The sequence below is a fragment of the Chanodichthys erythropterus genome, chromosome 2, assembly GCF_024489055.1.
Source record: "Chanodichthys erythropterus isolate Z2021 chromosome 2, ASM2448905v1, whole genome shotgun sequence".
Lineage (NCBI taxonomy): Eukaryota > Metazoa > Chordata > Actinopteri > Cypriniformes > Xenocyprididae > Chanodichthys > Chanodichthys erythropterus.
The window spans coordinates 12,880,540-12,901,595 of NC_090222.1; the positions used below are offsets into that span (position 1 = coordinate 12,880,540).

At 38.3% G+C, this 21,056-nt stretch overlaps 2 protein-coding genes across 5 annotated transcripts in view; one reads left to right on the forward strand and one right to left on the reverse strand.

Annotated features, from left to right (window-relative positions):
* Positions 1–1,258: 1,258 nt before the first annotated feature.
* Positions 1,259–8,108, forward strand: LOC137024839 (prostate stem cell antigen-like). The gene is made up of 3 exons (XM_067392765.1): positions 1,259–1,364; positions 2,168–2,284; positions 7,453–8,108. The coding sequence occupies exons 1-3, from the start codon at positions 1,316–1,318 to the stop codon at positions 7,668–7,670; spliced, it is 384 nt and encodes a 127-aa protein (XP_067248866.1). The 5' UTR covers positions 1,259–1,315; the 3' UTR covers positions 7,671–8,108.
* A 1,873-nt stretch (positions 8,109–9,981) lies between these two features.
* cep192 (centrosomal protein 192) overlaps positions 9,982–21,056 on the reverse strand; it is a 37,824-nt gene continuing 26,749 nt past the window's right edge. For 2 of the 4 annotated variants that reach the window (XM_067401249.1, XM_067401241.1), the window contains exons 30-48: positions 20,212–20,330; positions 19,833–20,018; positions 18,343–18,433; positions 16,741–16,920; positions 16,401–16,661; positions 16,085–16,206; positions 15,091–15,200; positions 14,835–14,997; positions 14,576–14,757; positions 14,307–14,430; positions 14,043–14,148; positions 12,719–12,926; positions 12,519–12,595; positions 12,330–12,425; positions 12,071–12,190; positions 11,740–11,849; positions 11,441–11,570; positions 11,110–11,168; positions 9,982–10,629 (exon numbers count right to left, since the gene is read on the reverse strand). In XM_067401249.1, coding sequence (XP_067257350.1) covers positions 10,497–10,629; positions 11,110–11,168; positions 11,441–11,570; positions 11,740–11,849; positions 12,071–12,190; positions 12,330–12,425; positions 12,519–12,595; positions 12,719–12,926; positions 14,043–14,148; positions 14,307–14,430; positions 14,576–14,757; positions 14,835–14,997; positions 15,091–15,200; positions 16,085–16,206; positions 16,401–16,661; positions 16,741–16,920; positions 18,343–18,433; positions 19,833–20,018; positions 20,212–20,330 — 2,577 coding nt within the window. In that variant the 3' untranslated portion in view covers positions 9,982–10,496. The remainder of the gene's footprint in view (positions 10,630–11,109; positions 11,169–11,440; positions 11,571–11,739; positions 11,850–12,070; positions 12,191–12,329; positions 12,426–12,518; positions 12,596–12,718; positions 12,927–14,042; positions 14,149–14,306; positions 14,431–14,575; positions 14,758–14,834; positions 14,998–15,090; positions 15,201–16,084; positions 16,207–16,400; positions 16,662–16,740; positions 16,921–18,342; positions 18,434–19,832; positions 20,019–20,211; positions 20,331–21,056) is intronic. The other 2 variants (XM_067401258.1, XM_067401266.1) reach the window with 2 other exon arrangements.

The window sequence follows — 21,056 nt, forward strand, 5'->3', positions numbered from 1 at the left end:
ACACTGAAGAAGGGCGTTACAGTCGTCGAAAGTTCTGTGTATTCTTGTAATGATCCTGCCTCCTGCTGTCTGCTGCAAAATCCCACAGAGCTACACCTACTTGAACAAGCCAGAGTTGATGAGAATAGCAGAGCACACCTGCTTTAGACCAAATCAGTGTGTAATATTCACTCAGGCCGATCCATCCAACAATTAAAAAGTGATGTAAGCTCTAAAAGAAACTACAGCAACAGCCACCTGGGCTTTTACGTCCTTTGAAAAAATGACTGCAATGGCAAAACCGGTGATTACTGAATCTACACTACTGTTTTAAAACATCCAAAATAACACCCACTAGTTGTTTTGAACAGAAACTTACATTCTGCATATTATGAAACACATTTTGAGTTGGCTGCTCTGCATTTTTCTTTGTTTTGCATTTGAACCAGAAATGTCCACACAGAAGTTCCTTTCTGATATGCTGTGCACCTAAACAGGAAATGAATCTGTTAAAAAGGTTACGGACTCTTTTTCTAAAATAGCAAGCTTCAGTACAGTATTTATGGCAAATGTTTAAAGAGTATAATTTTGTCATGTGCATAATTTGGTCTTGTTTATTATGAAAGTATAATTTTACATGAAAAAAAAAAAAGTCAACTACACATCTATTTGACTGTATAGGTTTCATTTGACTTTTAAAGAATGTTTTATTAAAGTTTGGCTACAGAATTATTTTCTTCTGGCTTTTTCATTTTGCTGCCTTTCAACAAAACCTTCAAACAACAACAACAAAAATTATTTTATCTTTGTTGTGATAGTTTCACCCATTAGTGGAAGCAGTCAGACCTGTTCAGTCTGGACTTAGGAGGGGACATAACAAGAGTGATGATGACATCAGATAAGCAAACCAGTTTGTACAGACTCAAGAGTGTAAATATCTGGACTTTTTACCAAGCCATATATGATTATTAGTTCAATGAAATGAATAAAAGTGCCACTGAATTTTTCATTTAAAGTCAGTCGAGATTAGTCTGAATTTTCTTACACTACGTCTCAGTCGTAAAGTCACAAGAAGGATATGACATCATCCACGACAAAGCTACATACAAAATGCTCTGTTTGTAAAATTTACATCTAACAGTTATCATGTCAGAATGCACATTGTGACAATAGGCCAAAAGTATGAGGGAATGCCAGCTGTGCTGGTGTGTGACCTCTTTCAAAAGGACAAGTGAAAGAATGTCTGGTGGGTGGATCTGAGGAGACAGTGAGTTTCAGTCTCAGTCAGAAACACCCAGTGACCGTCTCCTACACATGCAGTCAGTGATTCAGCAGCATGGGGACTCTTTCTAGCCTGCTCTTTTTACTCCTAACTGTACACTCAGGTATGGCTTCTCTTTTACTTGCTTGCATTTTGGATTGTCAACATGCTTTAATGGTTAATATTTTGTAATCCATTTTGAATCCAATTCTAATTTTGTCGTTGGAAGACAATTCAGTTGCTTATAAACAGTGCTAAGAATTACTGTATTGAATAAAAAATAATATGCTACTGTTCAAAAGTTTGGAGTCTATGATTTTAAGGACATGTCTTATATGTTCACTAAGGCTGCATTTATTTGAAAAAAATATTATAGTCTACAGTATTACAATAATCATAATAATGTCATTACAATGTTCAATAACAATCATGTTGCTATTTTTGTGGAAATACTTTGAGGATTTTTTGATTAATAGAATGTTCAAAAGAACAGTACATTTGAAATAAAAATCTTTTGTAGCATTATAAAATGTCTTTGTCACTTTTGATCAATTTAACATGTCCTTACTGAATAAAAGTATTATTATTATTATTATTTTTTTTTAAATATCTTGGTGACCCCAAACTTTTCAACAGTACCCTTACATGTACCCTAACCAGTAACCCTTTCCATGACTATGTAAGTGACTGTTAATATTTAGCCAAGCTGTAATGTGTATTGTGTACACAACATTATTTTCCAGCACTAACAGTATCAAGGGTGAAATAGTATTACTATTAGAATACAGTGTTTTATGTTGTAAATTTCCATAATGTTGAATTGTCTGTTAGACTGCATAATAAAAATAATAAATCAATATTGATTACATAAATTCATGTTTTGTTTTGGGTTTTTTTAAATAAAATGTATTTAATGCTCTTTTGCAGTAAATGCGCTTAAGTGTTACGTGTGTGCCTCTACAACATCAAATCAAGAATGTAACAAAAACCTTCAGGACTGCCAGGCTCCTATGGACACCTGCATGACCACTGTAGGCACATTAGGTGAGCAAATGCCCTTGACATTAAAGCAGCTCTCAGTATGGGGAAAATGTAAAAATGTGGAAGCACATGATCTGATGATGATGAGTTTATTAAAAGGAAAAGACAGAAAATTAAACCACCGCAGAAAAACCGCTATTTCAGAACATCAGATATCAGCTGATCATATATTTCTTTAGAGTATTAGCTACAATACAGGATTATTAAAGACAAATCCTGTCAGAACAATTTTTATTTGAGATCATGAAAACAAAAAGTGTGCCTCTACAGAATTACAGAATTAGCCTATAACAAATCTGTCTTCATTGAAAAATAATAATAATAATATGCTCCCAATAAGTCAATAATAATAATAATAATAATATCTGTTAAACATCCAACAACAAAACTTATCTTTAAAATTAATATCTGCTTACCTTAGTTTCGTCTTGCTAAATACCTTTCTTCGGAAAACCACTGAATGGCAGGCATACATATGATAGGCTACATCAGGGTTTTTATAGAGTTCAATTGAGGAAGTAAAAACAGTTTTATTTAGAGACCCAAACTTGAGCAAAAATATGCAGTTTGTTGCAGTTGCTGATATATATTGCTGATATTGTAAGAAGTGAAACAAAAAAACCAACAACAAAAAAAATAATAATTTCCGCCACGTCAAATGGCGGCACTTCTGTTTGGGGGGACTTTCCTTCATGTTTTATTTTCAGAAGTCAGAGAATTAACATAATGTTTGGTATTTAAATATGTGATATGGTATCATAAGTATATCTATGGCAAGAGCTCTTCTCAGTCACTTCTTTCTTTCTTTCTTTCTTCTCCCTTTCTTTTTCTCATTCTTTCTCTCTTCCTCTCATTCTTTCTCTCTTTCTCTCATTCTTTCTCTCATCCTCTCATTCTTTCTCTCTTTCTCTCATGCTCTCATTCTTTCTCTCTTTCTCTCATTCTTTCTCTCTCTCTCAGCTGTGTTTCCTGGAAGGTTTCTAAATTTGAAATCTAAGACTTTGTTCCATATCAAAAGCAACACAAAGCTTTAATTCTATTGCGATTCATTGGATGGGAGGCGCACTGTAGCCTACTGTTTATTCATCAACTGAAAACAGTATAGCCTGGGATTTACGAATCGATACTGGTTTAATGAATGTGACCAAAACAGCAAGGAGAAATTTTAATTGTTTATTAATAAAGTAATGTTTTCTTAATCAGTGTCAGTGTCATCATCTCTTCATGGACGCGCTTAGAGCGAGAATGCACATTTCATTCGGTTTATTCTACATAAACAGAGTAGCCTATTTCTTTTCGTTTTGAATTATTTCGTTTTCGTTAAAGTAGATATTTCATGCTTTCTATAGAAATATTTCTCATGTCTGTGAGGCAAGCAGCCACTGAGTTTCGGTTAATTTAACCTACAAGACGCGCTCCAGTTCACGCGCCAGTGATCGCACCCGCGCCTCCATGTCATGTCTGCTATATTTGCTTCTTATTTATTACATCCAGGCAATTGGTTGATGAAACATTGGTTACAATTAAGATACAATTTTTACAAAACGAAATTCACTTTAAAGAAAGGCTTTCTATAAAACATATAACATATACATATCATATAAAACTTAATGAAGTGGTCAAAATCATGTCTGTCACACTCCATGTCTCCCGATATATTGCGCATCTTATGATGCATCTTACTCATGCTGTTCACTTTTCATTATCAAATAGATGAATTTAAAACATAACATAGGACTATTTCAACATAAATATGAAACTACGTTTTCTTTAATGGCTAACACGTAGCCTATAGTAGGCTACAGTACAGAGAAATTTCACGTGTGAATTACCAATTCAAATGTGAACAAAAATAAAAGCAATTAAATGTGTTATTATAATTAAAAGATGAAAATTAAAATCACGAGTAATAATAGATTATGACGGATTTTTTTTACGAACCTGTCAAAATGACGGACAAAGTTAAAGTCTATTACGCAACCTCTGGTGTTACGGCACATCATCAAATCTTCTTCCTGAAGCACTTTTGAATTGATTTCCTTAGCATATTAGGTCATATTGTTGATTGTTATGGCCATTATTTGAACAGTGAAAATAATTATAAGAGTTTTTGAACTTTAATGTCACTAATGCTGATAATTCATTGATTCATTTGAATTTAAATATTTAATACTTTCACAGCAAAAATTATGTATGCGATTAATTTAGATTAATTAATCACAGAGCATGTAATTAATTAGATTAAAATTTTAAATCGATTGACAGTCCAGGGTAACCCTGGACCATAAGGGTTAATAAGGGTCATAAGAGTCACAAGGGTTAATTTTTTGAAATTGGTATTTATATATTATCTGAAAGCTGAATAAATGAGCTTTCCATTTATGCATTGTGAGGGTAGAACAATATTTTGCGTGCATGTGACTTATGACTGGTTTTGTGGTCCAGGGTCACATATACACACACATATAAGAATATATTCAATATTCACTTAAACAGTTCAGTAAGCTTTCACAGAAGTATTATTACATTTTAGTGTGTTTTTTTTTAATTTGCTGGCATGTAAGGGCACTCACAGCTGGTGAATGTGACATAGCCCCCCCCCCTCAAAGGAGCGGCTTCCAGACGTTCACAAACCGGTGGGAGGTGGATTGGAGGCAGGCCATGCATAGGGAAGGGGACTGAAGACACAGGCAGGACAGAAACACAAGGCAAGGCAGACTGGATAGAGGACCTGGGTGATGCAGGTTTGTCAGAAGGCCAGGATGGTACAGACCGGGCAGATGACCGGGGCAGTGCAAACTGGGCAGATGACCAGGGTGTTGCAGGCTGTGCAAGTGGCCAGGGCAGAGCAGAGCAGATGGGCTTGAAGACCCCCACGGTGGAGCAGACGACCACCACATCAGCACAGATGGGCTTGAAGACCCCCACAGTGGAGCAGGCGACCACCGCATCAGCACAGATGGGCTTGAAGACCCCCACGGCAGAGCAGGCAACCACCGCATCAGCACAGATGGGCTTGATGAACCCCACGGCGAAGCAGACGACCACCGCATCAGCACAGATGGGCTTGAAGACACCCACAGTGGAGCAGGCGACCACCACATCAGCACAGATGGGCTTGAAGACCCCCACGGCAGAACAGGTGACCACCGCATCATCACAGATGGGCTTGAAGACCCCCACAGCGGCACAGAAGGCCATCACTGTGGCTCAGAATAGATGGGGCTGAAGATCTCCATGGTGGAGCAGAAGACCATCTCAGCAATGCAGTCTTTGCAGAAGATCTCCACGGCAGGGCAAAGTACCCCCAGGGCAGATCTGGCGGAACTGGCAAGGTAAAAGTCAGGCAAGACTGAAACACAAAACATAGAGAGGTTAACATTGGCCACAGAGGCAGAGTCCAAACAGGCAGGGAACTCAGGGGCGATCTCTGTGGTCGTATCAGGGCAGACCGGGAACTCAGGAATGACCTCTATGGTCACATCAGGGCAGACAGGAAACTCAGGAACTAGAGCGGGCTCTATTGTGGATTCATGGACTGGAGTGGGCTCTGGAGCGGATTCATGGACTGGAGCGGGCTCTGGAATAGACTCTTGGGCTGTAGCAGGTTCTGGAGTAGATTCTTGGGCTGGAACAGACCTTGGAGCAGATTCTTGGACTGGCGTAAGTTCTGGAGTGGACTCATTGGCTGGAACAGGTTCACAGGCTGAATAGCAGTGTGCAGCCCAAACACACAAAATGGTCATTGCGGTGATGGTGAGAACAGAAGACAAGGGAACAATCTGTGGGATGGACGGCATGGGCAGAACAACCTCTGGGATGGATGGCACAGGCACCGGCAAGCTTGATATGCGTTGAGGCCGGTGGTATAGGTAGCGCTGGTCTAGGGATACCAGCTACATGCACCACCATTAGCGGTGTGTCCTCCAAGCTTAAAGCCAGTCTCAAGTGCCTAGGGACAGCCTGAACATCTTCATATGCTGCGGTCATGATGACCGGGAACACAGGTGTGTTGCCCATGATGGCTGAAGACTCTGGTGAGGCACCTGTGAAAGTTGGAGACTCGGGCGTAGTGTCCGTGATGGCTGGAGGTTCAGGACACAGACGTGGCGGCCATTTTGTCTGAAGACACAGGTGTGGTGACCATGACAGGACGAGACTCTGGTATGGCGGCCATGTTGTGAACAGATTCTAGAGTGGCAGCCATCTTGACTGAGGACTCTGGTTTGGCGGCCATGTTGTGAACTGGCTCAGGTGTGGGAACTACAGGGCAGGAAGGTAGATATAACACAGGGCTAGCAATCATCAGTCCTGGGCATACCCCCCACCCCCATGAACAGGAAAACCGGGATACGGCAGATATCAAAGACCAGGATCAAGGTAAACACTCAGTAACGCTGTGAACCACAAGACAATACTTCACAAAGAGACAAACAATAGAACAATGTTATATAGGGAGAGAGACACAGGGATAACAAGGTAATGGGAAGCAGCTGCACATGATTACACAAAGCATTGTGGGAAACTGAGTCCATGATGTCTGTAGTCTCAATGGAAACAGTGCCCTCTGCTGGAGTGCAAGGGCATTTGCAGCTGGTGGATATGACAGGTTGTTACTTGAATTTTTTTTTTTCCCTTTACTAGTCTTTGTGTTTATGCAGCCAGTTTAACTTAGTGAAGACCCTGTCTTTGCACAAGTAAAATCAATAAATTATAAGTAAACAAGTAAATAGTTTTGAAAATTATATGGTAACATTTTACAATAAGGTTCATTAGTTAACATTAGTTAAATAATAATGAACTGCATGTATAAAGCATTTATTCATCTTTGTTAATGTTAGTTTCAACATTTACTAATACATTATTAATAAAATCATGGTAATGCACTGTGAACTAACATGAACAAACAATGAACAACTATTTTCATTAATGAAGATTAGTAAGTACAGTAACAAATGTATTGCTCATGGTTAGTTCATACATTAACTTATGTTTAATTAATTAACCTTATTGTAAATTGACATTTACAATGATATTAAAGAATGATTTGATCACATTTTAATGAATATTGGAAATGAGTCTATGGACTGTTGCAACTATATGGGGTCAGTTGCAACATTTGACTTTGTCTATTAGGGAAAACTAGATAAACTTTCAATTTGTCTTTTTAGGAGGTGTTACTGCCATTGCGAAGACATGCTCCCTTTCAAAACTCTGCACAAGTGCTGCTGCAATTGCCTCTGTGGACAGTAGTGGAAATGGATTCCAGGTGACATGCTGTAACAGTTACCTGTGCAACTACAGCGGAGCTGCAAGTGTTAAACTACACAGATGGCTGCTGGTCCTACCGCTGTTCCTCATCATCCTCCTCTTCACACAGCACACCTGAGATGTTTAACACTTAGGATATAGATGAATTAATTATCCTATCATTGACTAAAACTGCCTTCATACTGAAAAAACAACCTTGTAACTACTGAGCTATCAAGAAAACTTAATTCCTCCTGCTTCACTGGTAACAGTCTTTTTGTTGAAAATAAGGATGTACAGTCTATTAAACCCATTATGTATTCCAGACATCTGGTCATATTCAAGTAATTGTTTATATGAAAACTTAAAGAGTTTGAAGATTATGGCCTGTGTATACTAGAGAATGTGTTATTATTATCAAATGTTAACTACTGTTGTACATGAATTCAGGCCCTAGATGTTTATATCTATGGATATAGGCGTTTTTACTTAATTATGAAAAACTGCACTTTAATGAATAAAATTCTAAAATCTAATACTTGATTTGAATTAATGCACAAAAAAAACAATGGGTTATAAACAAAATCAACTTTTAAAAATGTTAATGGCACACTATGTAAACAAAACTGCATGCATTTTGTGAAGATCATAGTTTTGGCTGGTTATCCTAATGCTCATAAAACTCATTAAAGGTGCTAAAGAGGATGTTTTGTTTTATACATTTTTGCAATATTACTTGAAACTGTCTTTACTAAATGATAAAAGACTATTTATTAGGTGCACTGAAAGTAATAATATCAAAGACTATAGAATAACACAGGACGTGTCACTCGTATTGTTTTGAATGGGAGAAAGTGTAACAAAGAGGCGCGCATTTAGGTCTGTGCATGCGCATTAGCTTGATCCAGCCTGAAAAATAGTTTTTTTTGGTCATGATTCGAGCATTTAGAAACTAAATTTATGAGCCGGTTGTTGTTAGATTTCATTGGTGATTTCAAATATTAAATTTAATCGTAAGGTTGGCGAACAGTTTTGGAGAATTTGATGTTTCCCCATTCAAAGAGATTGCATGATGCCCAGGATTCCCGAGAGGCGTTTCAAAGATGGCCGCCGAGTGAAATGACTTGTCTTAAAGGGACTTTGTAAACACTTGTGTTCCAATACTCGTGCACGAGTTTTGGGAGGCGTTCCCTCGAAATGAGCTGTGAAGGAGGGGGGGGGGGGTTGTTCTTACGCATGCGCTCATTTCAAAAACTCACTAACAGTCTTTGGTTTCTCAGTTGACGAAAAGATCCTCTTTAGCACCTTTAACTGATTACTTATTACTGAGCTCAGCCCAAGAGACAACTTTAGCCCAAGTATGGGTATCTGCACGTTAGAGTAATGGGCATGCAGCAAGGTAAGGGGTGTGGAGAAAAATCTGTCAGGGTGTGGGGTAGGGTTAAAAGGTTAGTTTCTGTTGTAGCAATTCACCTTTCATTACTCCGACCTTCAGCTTTCCCTGTATCAGTTTAGATGGGAAGGATCTCAAGCTGACTACACAAAAACAAAACAAAAATGACTTTATTTAACAATTTCTTCTCTACCCCGTCAGTCTCATACACAGTTGACGCAGTGCAAGGCTTCCATGTTTATGTCCGAACGCCGGCTCATTATTGGCCAGCTCCTGTTGTGGGGCTCATGTGAAGTGTCGACCAATACTGAGCCGGTGTTGTGCTGAATTTCGACCCCCTGCCAGATTATTACCCCCTAGTATTGGTAGGTTTAGGAGTAGGTGTGGGGAGGTGTTAGTATTAGGGGTGGGGTTAAGATTAGGCAATCAGTTAGCGACTTCAGCGAGGGGGGTGATAATTTGGCAGGTGCTGAATTTCAAGCCCAACACCTGTTGTTTGGATGTAAACACAGAAGCCTGCACTACATTCATGTGTCAACTGCATAGGAGACTGACAGGGTAGAGAAGAAATTGTTGAATAAAGTCGTTATTTTTGCACACAAAAAGTATTCTCGTCACTTCATAACATTAAGTTTGAACCACTGCTGTCACATGGACTATTTTAATGATGTCTTCGATACCTTTCTGGACTTTGAATGATGGTAATTACATTGCTTTCTGTCAGGGATAAAAAAAACAAAATATATTAATTTGTGTTCTGAAGATGAAGGTCTTACGGGTTTGGAATGACATGAGGGTGAGTAATTAATGACAGAAGTTTCATTTTTGGGTGAACTAATCCTTGAAGATATTACTTAAAGTTGTAGCTAATCAACAAACATAATAAAATGACCCTTCACTATAGAAAATGCTTTACAATGAACTCTGTTAGAGAGTTCTATTGATTATAGTAAGGTTAGATTATAGTAAAAGTAGGATACACATTAGTGGAAGACAATTCACCAGTAAATAAAATTATTTTTATTTATCAAGAACTGATTTAAAATAAATACCTACGAAACACACAGACCAAAAAAAAAATACATAAAATGTTTTTTTGTGCTGTACAGAGCATGTGCAATCTTCAACTAATGGTGATGCAGATCTTTCTTCAAAATATTTGTCCAGCCTCATTATGTGAACACTTCTATCAACAGGTGAGCTCATGTTAACAGTTACACAAAATAAAATAAATCCTTCCAACAAGGTAGAAAATGGCAGGAAAACTGATTCAGACATTACATCAGTGATACAAAGGTGATAAACTGTGGCAAACATAAAAATGACAACAAGTGTTGAATTGTGATGCTGGATATATAATATCCATATTGCATGGTGCTTGTATCTAAAAGAACACAAGTATAAAGATGATAGTTGACAACTAAAAAAAACGCAGGGTGGGGGAAAACACAAAGCTTGACATTCTTTTGCAAAGCATTTTAGAAGAAAAAGATGTTCAAGTAGGTCTCTTCATTATTAGCTTCGTCTTACAGTGGCCTCTGCTGGCAGTGAGCGGGTATGTTGAGCAGGTCTTTATGGCAAGGCTTCTCCATTCAGCTCTATGGCGAGTTTAGCGTCTGTGTCCGTCTGTACGAGTAGCGTGCCGGAAAACTGGCCCGCAGCGGCCGGCACGAACTGCACAGGGAGGTTGATGTAGTGTTGTGATCTAGAAAGGCACGTGGAAAAAGGTTAAAATGCTTGAAAACATGCAGGTATGGAACACTGAACTAGCTTATGATGTCACAGAAAACAGTAATGGTATTAAGAACGTGAATTTCACATTAATACAAAAACTAAAAAAAATAAAAAAATAAAAAATAGCCAACTGATATAGAATGCATAACTTCAAAAATATTTAAACAATCTGAGTTTAAACTTAAGTTAAAAATGATTTATACCAACACACACATTTAGTACGCACACAAACAAACATGCATATAGTGCTACAAACCACAAAACAAAAATAACACCTGGCCGACCTGTGGTTGAGCTCAGACTCAGAGCCTTCACATCAGGCATTGGCAGCAGGAAGTGACATGGAATGCTTCAATAAACTCTCTCTACTTGCTATTATTTCTTAAATTGGCTTGAGCAAACAGTAAGACTTACTACTACTAAAGAACAAGCAAGAGAGATTTTAACTCACCTTAGAGAATAATTTGAATGCTTGATGTGGAAAGGCTCTTTAGGACTTATGAATTTTAGCTGCAAGTTAATTAGAAAAGCTCAAAATAAGTCTCATGCCAGACATTTAGGTGCAGCAGTAATAACACTGCACACATCAACATGCAATATGACTGAAGTTGTTAGACTCAAATGTATTTTATGTGTAAATAATGGCTCTGTGAATTCTTAATGTATTTTCCTCATAGAAACAGAACTTTAATCAACTGTGAAATGTCTGTACTGATTAGTTGTTGCTGCTTTACAGATGTCATGTGACTTTAAAGGGCATTAGTGCAGCACTGTTCTCTCACCTCATGTGTGTTGGAGGAGTTGTTTCTGAAGTTAACCTTCAGCGTGCTTGTGAAGCCCACACGTGTGGCAGGAAATGTGTACAGACTTTGGGGTGCATAAACTCCCCTCTTTTGGGTCTCAGTTGAAGATCTGAATGAATTAAAGATAAACAGCAAAATGTCTATGAAATGTTTTAGAGGAGAAAGTTCAATCTTCCTCTATAGATCAGATTTAGATTAGTTGCCGATTGTAGTGCTGAGATCTACAGGTTAATAAGACAAGACGGTCAGTTGTACTTTAGTGTGAAAAAGACTCTTACCCTGTCTTTGAGCCTGTAGACTCCAGTCTCTTCCTGTTCTTCACAGTGGCTTCTGTTTTCACCAAGGAGCAATTTTCTTTAACACTCGAACCTTCTCCTGCTCTTATGCCCTGTACACGCAAATACACACCTGTGAAGGACTACCATTCCCAATTAGAGTACTGTTGTTCATGCATTGCTCTTTCAGTCTCACATTGATTAATGCATTACAGAAATTGCACTTTCAGCTAACAGCCCATGTGGTTAGCGGGCAAATTTAATGGGAGCTGCATTAGTTTAGTCTAGCTATAAAAGGACACAAACTACAGAACACTGCATTCAAGAGACTTACAGTGCCACACAGCTGAAAGCGAATGCGGCTCTTGTGCTGAGGTTTGGCTGCTGGGTGGCATTCCAAATCCCAAAACTGGGCATAATCTCCTCGGTCACGTGGGAGGAAAGTGATTGGAACCTTTTAACAAAAAAAAAAAAAAAAAAAAAAAAAAAAAAAAAAAGGTCAAATAAAACAACCACCACCAAAAACAGCCAACATCAGGTTAAAAAGCGTTAGATCTGTCAGAGACATTATGTTTGGATACACGCAACCCTACCTTCATCCTCTCTTGAATCCCTAAAGTCCCAGATACCTTCTCACATCTGAAGGCAGAGTATGTGGCACGATAAACATCTCCACTGCTATCGACACCCTGAACCATAAGACAACAGCAGAGTCAAAATCCAAAAATCCCTCAGGAATGAAAAGGTTCCAAAATTATTATGTAATGCCAACAATCACGTACCTTCACGTATGGAGGTGCAAATGAAGAGAGGTACCACCTCACCTCCTCTCCATGATTCTCCACCTCCAGAGAACATTCTGCACAAAGGTAAAAAGTTTTACTTACACAATTTTAATAGGCCAAGATTTCAGAATTATATCGAAAATTCTAATGTCTCATTATCATAATGATGCAGTTCAGATGGCAGGTTCTAAAGTTACCTGATGACTCTCCAGAGGCAGTGGGTGGGAAGACCAAGGTTCGGTTCTTGATCTCAACCTGAGGTTGGGCGCTGCTACTCTGAGGTTTCTGTCCTGGTACAGTAGGGGTCTCAGCCTGAGGGGGAAGTGGGCATAAAGAGCGGTCCATGGCACAGCTAGTGGCAGAGACATCCATGGCCAGATCCTGCCGGATCTGGACTTTAATGGACTTCAGAGAAAAAGACACAAGAAGAGACATTATGGAGAAAGCAAAACCATGATGTTTTATATGCTTAACACACTTTTTTTTTTTTTTACAGAAGAAATTATACAAGCTAATTAAAAACAAAAAACAAATGTGTTTCTGTTATTAAACTGACTGGAATGCTTTGCTCCATACGCTTGTGCAACTAAGGCTATGTTCATACTGTCAGTTTAAAAACGATTTATCATCTCTGATTGGAATCTGATCTAAAGGATTGACTGTCCACATTGTGCATCACAACTGTTCAGATCTGATTGGTGTCCCCATGGTCTCAATTAGGTTTGTCAAAAGTACTGACTTCGGTCCCAAGCGGTACTGAAATTTCTTAAAAATGGTGACGATACCAGCATTTCCCCCTAGCGGATTCTTAAACACCTCTGATTGGCCATTGTGTTCACGCAGTTAATATATGTCTGCGATTGGCTACAAAGATCAACACTTCAAAACATGTTGTAAATAGACACACATGGGAGCGTTTGAAAGCAGACATTAGGGATCCACTGATAGACGGCTGCTTTCTAGGGATGTGATGTGAGGAAATTTTTCCACCGGTTTATCGACGTGTAACACCGGTAATACCTCTGCAAATATACTGTCTGCACTTTACTTTTAAATTGCTCATTCAAAAGCGAAAGTAAAATGCGCACGGGCATTCATAATGGTGTGGAGCAGATCGAGAATTTTCAATTAATTCATAGTGTAGATCAGGCTGACTACAGTATACTGAAATTTTCTACTCGATCTGCACTTTGCAAAAACCTTGTTTCTGCAACAAATTTTAACATGTTTCCTACAACAACATCTAAAATGTTTACGTTTTATGTGGCGTGACAAAGTAACATGCAGAAAACCTACACAAAATCTGATCAGAGCGGTCTGACTGAAACAGAATTCCAGAAATGTGATTTGAATAGGATTTCAAACTACATAAGAATGTAGCAGTTTGAACAAGACTTAAGCACGTAACTTTAAAATTCTTTTTTGTGATAAATCAACAGCATATCATGTTGATATATAAACTAGAGGCAATCCTTGAAAACATGTAAATTCCCACCATTTTGTTTTGAGGGAAACTAGTACCTTCTGTTGATCATCACATTGTACATAGATCTGTCCACTCCAGGGCAGCATGGAGGATTTGGATGCCAAAGATGGATTGGGACTGATGAGTATTTGCAAATGGCTCCTAAAAAAAGAAAAAGAAAACAGCTATAGATTTAAATTTGTTAAAATGCTAAATATTTATATCAGCCATGTACTTTAAATGACAATATGAGAACAAAAAGTTAAGGTGATTGCGTTTCATTGATTTTCCTGGTGTTTGTTTATATGCAAGTCTCGTACTGAGGTTCAATGACTCCGTGCTGTGGGGTGATGGTAAGGCAGTGGGCAGGCCAGGACAGCTCAAAGCTCAGCTCTCTGTTTGAGCGGTTCAGTATTTGCACATGCCTGGTGTCGGCCGCACTGTCTGCAAAAAAGCCAACAGAAAATAACATTTGGAGGGGGATGCATTCGATCCCACTATGGTAAGTGCATTTGCTTCAAACGAATACTAATGCTATACACTTGAGGTCATTTTCAGTATCACATTCTTAAACTCAAATGAGTCTTACTGATAGTGGGTGCACTGAGAACCAGCTGTTCAGGCTTGATGCTCCAGGTGTTCTCCAGGTTCAGCTCTGTTTGTTTCAGCACAGGTTCTGATGGGCTTAATGGAGGACCTTTGACTGGCAGCACGTCCAGAGAAACATTACTGATGTAACGGCCTGATGACCCCAAACCGCTGCGTGGAGAACTACACATTAACTTCAGCAGCGTAAAGTCGAAAAGCATTCATTTATGTTCATTATGTTATTCATTGAAGATGATTACCTGTCTGATTCAGAAGCGTGTCGCTGTGAAGGTCTGATGGACTCCATATGGTCACTCTCTCCAGAGTCTGACATTTCCACAGTGCCAAACAGTGACAGCATCACTTTGCTCATGTTGCCATAGAAAATTTGAGCTTCATTTGGCCTCTGAGGCAGATCATAAGCTGAAAATTAACCAATCATAAAGCCAAAAATCACAACCAGGGTCAGTTAATGAGTAAAAGTAATTAAATTTGAGCCAATCCTTGTCATCTTACCCTCCTGAACATGCTCCTCTCCGAGGAACATTTCATCAAAGGGAATACTCTTCAATAAGCTGTTCTCAGACAGTACTTTATTCCCTGCTTCTGGTTTGATTTGTAATAACCTTAAAAACATTAAAATATACAATTACAAAACATGCTTTACTATCACACAATGTCTAAAAATCAACTGAGCTTTCCACTCACAGATCAGTTCAATATTTCATATTATTTAATTTCCAAAAAGATCTCCAGAGCACTGTGGATAGCTACACACAACACTTGAAAAATGTGATATAACAATGTGTTTTGAATCTGAGGCAAACTACCATGTTCAATTCAAAGCCTCTAACAAAATACACATTATTTGGTTAGTTTTCATTTATTTTTTTCCATTGCAAAAATACATAAATTAAATCTTTCATTATTTTTATTTTTTAGAGTAGTTTCCATAATTGGTATATTGTGATGTGATATTAATATCACATCTTGTATATATTATATACACGATAATATACACTAGCGGTTTTTTCCCCCCCAAAATAATGTTTTTGCTCACCAAGGCTACATTTATTTAATTAAAAAAACACAGTAAAAACATTAATATTGTGAATTATTACTACAATTTAAAGAACTATTTAAAAACATTGGTAATACTTTACAATAAGGTTTCATTAAGTAACATTAGTTAACTAATTTAGTTAACATGAATTAAGAATGAACAATACTTCTACAGCATTTATGCATTTATTTATTAAAATTAAGTTACTGTATTTTTACTGCAAATAAATGCAGTCTTGGTGATAAGAAAAAAGTCATTCCAAACTTTTGAACAGTAGTGTATAATTCATATTTACTAGTTATATAATACTTAGTTGCATATTACTTTTTTTTATATAATAATAATAATAATAATAATAATAATAATAATAAAGTATTCTAAGACTAAAATTCTTCTCATTTCAGCTTAGAATTCTGCCAATCAAGTCAAATGAGAAAAATCACTGACTTCCTAAACTGTTGTCGAGAGACCTCGTCCCCACAGAAGAGGCAGACAGTGGCAAGGAGTGCGGCACCGGACTGACAGAGAGCCTGCTCTCTGCGTGAAGCCTTCATCGCTATGGTGATCACCTGTAGAAGCAGCACCAATAAATTTTCCAAGCAAATACAGGTGTAAACATGAATATCAGTTCAAAAGCAATTTCTGAATAAAATCTTTAAATGTTATGTGCAAGGAATATTTTCTAAAATCAAGAAAAACACCACACCACAACAAAACCTTTTGATTTAAAAAAAACAAAAAGTAAAATGTGCACTTGGCTCACCTCCTGCGTTCTCTCTTTCAGGACAAACTGTGAAGGGGACAAGCTAATAATGGTCGAGTCCATGACAGCTCTATTCTGAAGATTGCTGTATGGTATCGCTTTTACGAAGGCAGCACGTGAGCCCGTGTTCCGCACGCACACGCAGAGTTTACTGACACGGCCGGCCTGAACTCCACCCAGCGTGGCCACATAGCCTTCTGAACGTTTCCTCAACTCCTCCAGGATCACGTTACTAGTGCCGCCATATCCCGACAAAGGGATCTGAGAACACCGTGATAAAGTGTAACCACCTATTTGTAGCACAATATTACTGTTTATCAGAGGTTATAAATAAACTCACAGTGAATTTGACCCCAGGCTGGGAGGCACGTGCAGCAGACTGCTTAATCTCCAGTTTGGCCAACATGGAGGCAACGCGAGTAGGAGCAAAGAGCAGATGAACAGTCACATCCTCTTTGGGTTTGATTGACAGCTCTCTGTTACGTGTCAGTCGCTCATCTGGGCCGAATGAACTCTGCAGCTGGAGGGTTGAGACAGAAAAAGACAAAGGAGAGAAAAGATAAATGATGTGGATATACTGCCACCGGTTCTACAAAACTAAGGAGCTGGTTGGCTGCTTATCCTAGGCCAACAGAGTGCAACAGTTGGGTTCTGGAAGTAAAAACCTGCATACTATATTCATGACCGTGACTGTAATATCTTTACTTTTAAAATGTTAAATCAAAGCTTTTATTTTGCCAGAAAACTGCAGGGTGTCTCTTTTGTCAACAACAGATTCTTAAATAATAAGGGAAAAATGTTGCATTTTCAAATGCACGTTATAAGCAAACCCAACTCTATCATGCAGAGGAGTATTTACTGCAAACCAAGCTGCTCCGAGACACTGTTAATAGACACTGCAGCTTTTTTTTTTTTTTAACAAAATATGCAGCAGCAAGTTAGACCATATCGACATATTCACTAGGCTTGCTGTGATAGAGACAGAGCGCATTTATGTTAATCTGAAAGCCACGCCCACCGGGGGGGAAAACAATCCAACCGTCTCCATTGAGTTTGTATTGCGTGAGGCTGCCTCCTTGTCTTTTCTGACTTATTACAAAAAACAGAACAATGTCTAAAAGCTGCAGTGTGAGAAGGTGTACAGCTAACAAACTTAAAAATACGTTTTTATAAGCTGTCGACCCCCAAAAACGAATGTTAAAGGACATAAAAGTGGATACATGCAGTGAGACAGAGAGCAACGGGTCATATTACTATAAGAAATGCATTGGAGTGGAACGTAATCGGCGACAAGTGAAATAATTCTTTGACATGGTAAAAAATAATGGTTTGTTTTTGTTGGTTTGTTTAACATATGTTGTCGCGATTACGACTCCCTCCAGTGTATTTCTTAAAGTAATTATGACCATTTGCGCTCTGTCTCACTGCCTGTATCCACTTTTATGTCCTTAAACATTCATTTTTTGGGATCGACAGCTTATAAAAACTTATTTCTGGGTTTTTTAGCTTGTTAGCTGTGCACCTTGTCACACAACAGCTTTTAGACATTGTTCTGTTTTTTTGTAATAAGTCAGAAAAGACAAAGGAGGCAGCCTCACGCAATACAAAGTCAATGGAGACGGTTGGATTGTTTTCCCCCCCGGTGGCCGTGGTCTTCAGATTATGACGCGTGTCGCTCTGTCTCTATAGTTGGTGTTGACGAGGAGAGCGAGGAGCTGACTGACAAGACGATGGCAGAAGATTTTTGCAATATTTTGGATTTAAACCCAGTGCTAACAGGAAACCTGCAAAGGATTAGTTGTTTTTCCTAGTTGTTGTGTTTTTAATTAAGAATAATAACCCTATTAACAACCCTAATATTCACCAATGCATGCGTTTTTACTCGCATTTGGCAACTGAATGTAGAATGTACAAAATTAAATTTCTCACAGAGTTAGCTTACCTGGAAACAATCTTGGTCTTGACCCCTGATGAGAAGTCTGAGTTGCTGTGATGTAGTGGGTGAATTGTTCCTTAGCACCAGTTTCTGTTGCCTACAAACACACAAGCATCATCCACATATATTTTGCTTGTATATTGTTTACAGCAGGTTTCTATGACCTTCTATTAGGGGTGTAACGGCTCTTGGTGAAAAAAGGAACAGTATGGTTCTCCACCCATGGTTTGGCATGCATTTGCACCATAGTTAACCTTAAATCTGACGACACATCTATAATATGGTTTGGTGAAAACAACAACAGTGCATAAAGCAGACAGATAGTTCCGCTAATGTAAGTTTATGTCAATGAATACAATCTGCATGCATTTCACAGGAGAGTAGCGGTCCAATCAACTGTTAGTGTGTAAATCTGTTGCTGACATCACAGTTCCTCGCGTGCTGGTGTTCAGCATGGCAAGCATAGGAGACGCACTGTTGATAGCGCCGCTGTCTGCGTCATATTAATCTCCTGTCTGCGAACATTCTTTCCAATACATTACAACAGCGATGGTCACAAAACATGTCAAAACAGTCACCTTTTTATACCTTGTTCATTGCGAGTGCTGTATACTCAAGGCAATACATCTGATGTGACCAATGCCATCACCCAGGTGTTGAGACCGAAACAGCACACATTGCCTTCTGTGTTTAAACCAATTCGAACAGACAAAAAACAGTAACAAAAGTGTTGGTCAGGACTCGACAATAAGGACTGCCCTAAAAGCTGGGGTTGACGGAATGGTCACTGTCCCATTCGAGCCAGTGCTGAATAGTCATGAAACTTTTTAATTTGTAAGTTAAGCTTTGCCAACTTAAACTTTTAAGCGCAAGATGAAGCAAAAGAGAACTCATGCATATGGTGAGAAAAGTTTTCTGTGCGCACACATCCGAAGCCTGCACACTGAACACTACAGTTTGCGAATAATAAAACAGCATGTGAATACTCAATTTAGTTCTCTTTTGTCTTCTTGTGCTTGAAGAAATTCACACAATATTGTGTCAACACGTCTGTCTTGGCGAGCCGAACAGTCAAGAAAGACAATGGATGTGTACCAGTATCAGTATATTGGATCCATGTATTGTCTTTTAAGTGACAGCAACCTAATATGCCTGCTGCAGCAGTCTGTTTCTAAATGTTAATCCAAAAAAAAAAAAAAAACTCTTGACTGAATAACTTCTGAAATCTATTTAATTTATACAGTGAAGACTGTTATTTTACATTTGATTACTTTAATTTCTGTAGCTGAAAACTGCTGTTAGACCTAACTGTTTATTTTATTTGTATCTTTTGTCTATTGTATTTGTGCTGTTGCTTGTAGTTTCATTATTTAACATTATTAAACATAGCACATAATGATCCATACCAAAACAGTGACATTAAAACCGTGATAGAAGCCGAACCATGAGTTATCTGAACCGTTACACCTCTACTTTCTAAGGCTATGTGTACTCACACTGCTCTGCCCAGTGTAACCCCTCCCCATGCCATGAACTGTTTGTTGGAGAGGATGGGTGGGACTTCAGCCTGTGATAATACAGCAGGTAGGGATGCCACTTTCCCAGAAACTCCCTGGACTATCTCTCCTTTCAACATAACCTCATACTGAGGTCCACTGGGTAGAACCAGAATCGACAACATGCTGAGAAAAAAAAAAAAAAAAAAAATTACTTGAAATTGCAACAATATGAAGTAGCAAATATATTTTAAAATTACATTTTCCCTCAAGTGTCAAACTATATTTTTTGACAATTTGAACTGTGTACCATTTAAAATAAGAAAAAAATAAATAAAGCTCAGATGTACAAAAACTAAATCAATATGAATGAACATGCCTCTCCTTGTGCTTTTGTGTGTCCTGAGCAGTGAAGGAGACCACTACTCCTTGCTCCTCTCCAGCTTTCAGAGCCAGTTCCTCTGGCCTCACAGTGAAACAGCTGTCACCATCAGCACTCTGAAAAACAGCCAGAGAGACAAGGAAACTGGAATGAAAAAAACAAAGCTTTTGAGACACATTCTAGGGTATTTATTCTAGAGCAGTGGTTCCCAAACTGGGGTACGCGAACAAAATGCTGAGTTTTGTCGTTCATTTAATTCTTCCCCATCTTAAAATAGAGCATGTATTTCATGGCACAATGCCATAAATACATGACATCCAATCAAAATTCCACATCTTTTGCAGTCAAACTGACTAAATCCATTTCCATATAAGCAGCATGCATATGGGTGCTTAAAAAAAAAAATTATATATATATATATATATATTAAGTGATGTCATAGAGTAAATGCTGACAATACTGTGAATCAATACTATTTTGCAAAGAAACAATAGTTCCAACGAAAGCCACAGCAGACCTACAACAGACACAGCGGTGTTTCATGAATGAATCTGTGGCTTTGAACAAATCGTTTGTGAAAGTCATTGATTCAATGATTCATTCATAAATACATCCTATAAGAGCCATTATTTGAATAATTTGATATTAAAGTTAGAAATGCATGAATAGGATACATTTTTATGTGTTTGGACATATGTATATTCGTTAAACACCCCCATGTTTATTATGTAATGGTTTGCTCCGTTTTATTATTGGACTGCCTTGGCGCCCTTTGTTTTTGACACCCCTTTGTGAGAAAGACGGAGCTACACAGTTTTTTGACCGGAGTTTATTTTATTTCT

What these genes read in the sequence shown, in the direction of transcription:
- LOC137024839 (XM_067392765.1), top strand. Translation starts at nt 1,316, where the DNA reads ATGGGGACTCTTTCTAGCCTGCTCTTTTTACTCCTAACTGTACACTCA. An exon ending in ACTCCTAACTGTACACTCAG is followed by an intron (nt 1,365 to 2,167) that starts GTATGGCTTCTC and finishes GCTCTTTTGCAG; the next exon opens with TAAATGCGCTTAAGTGTTAC. An exon ending in GACCACTGTAGGCACATTAG is followed by an intron (nt 2,285 to 7,452) that starts GTGAGCAAATGC and finishes TTGTCTTTTTAG; the next exon opens with GAGGTGTTACTGCCATTGCG.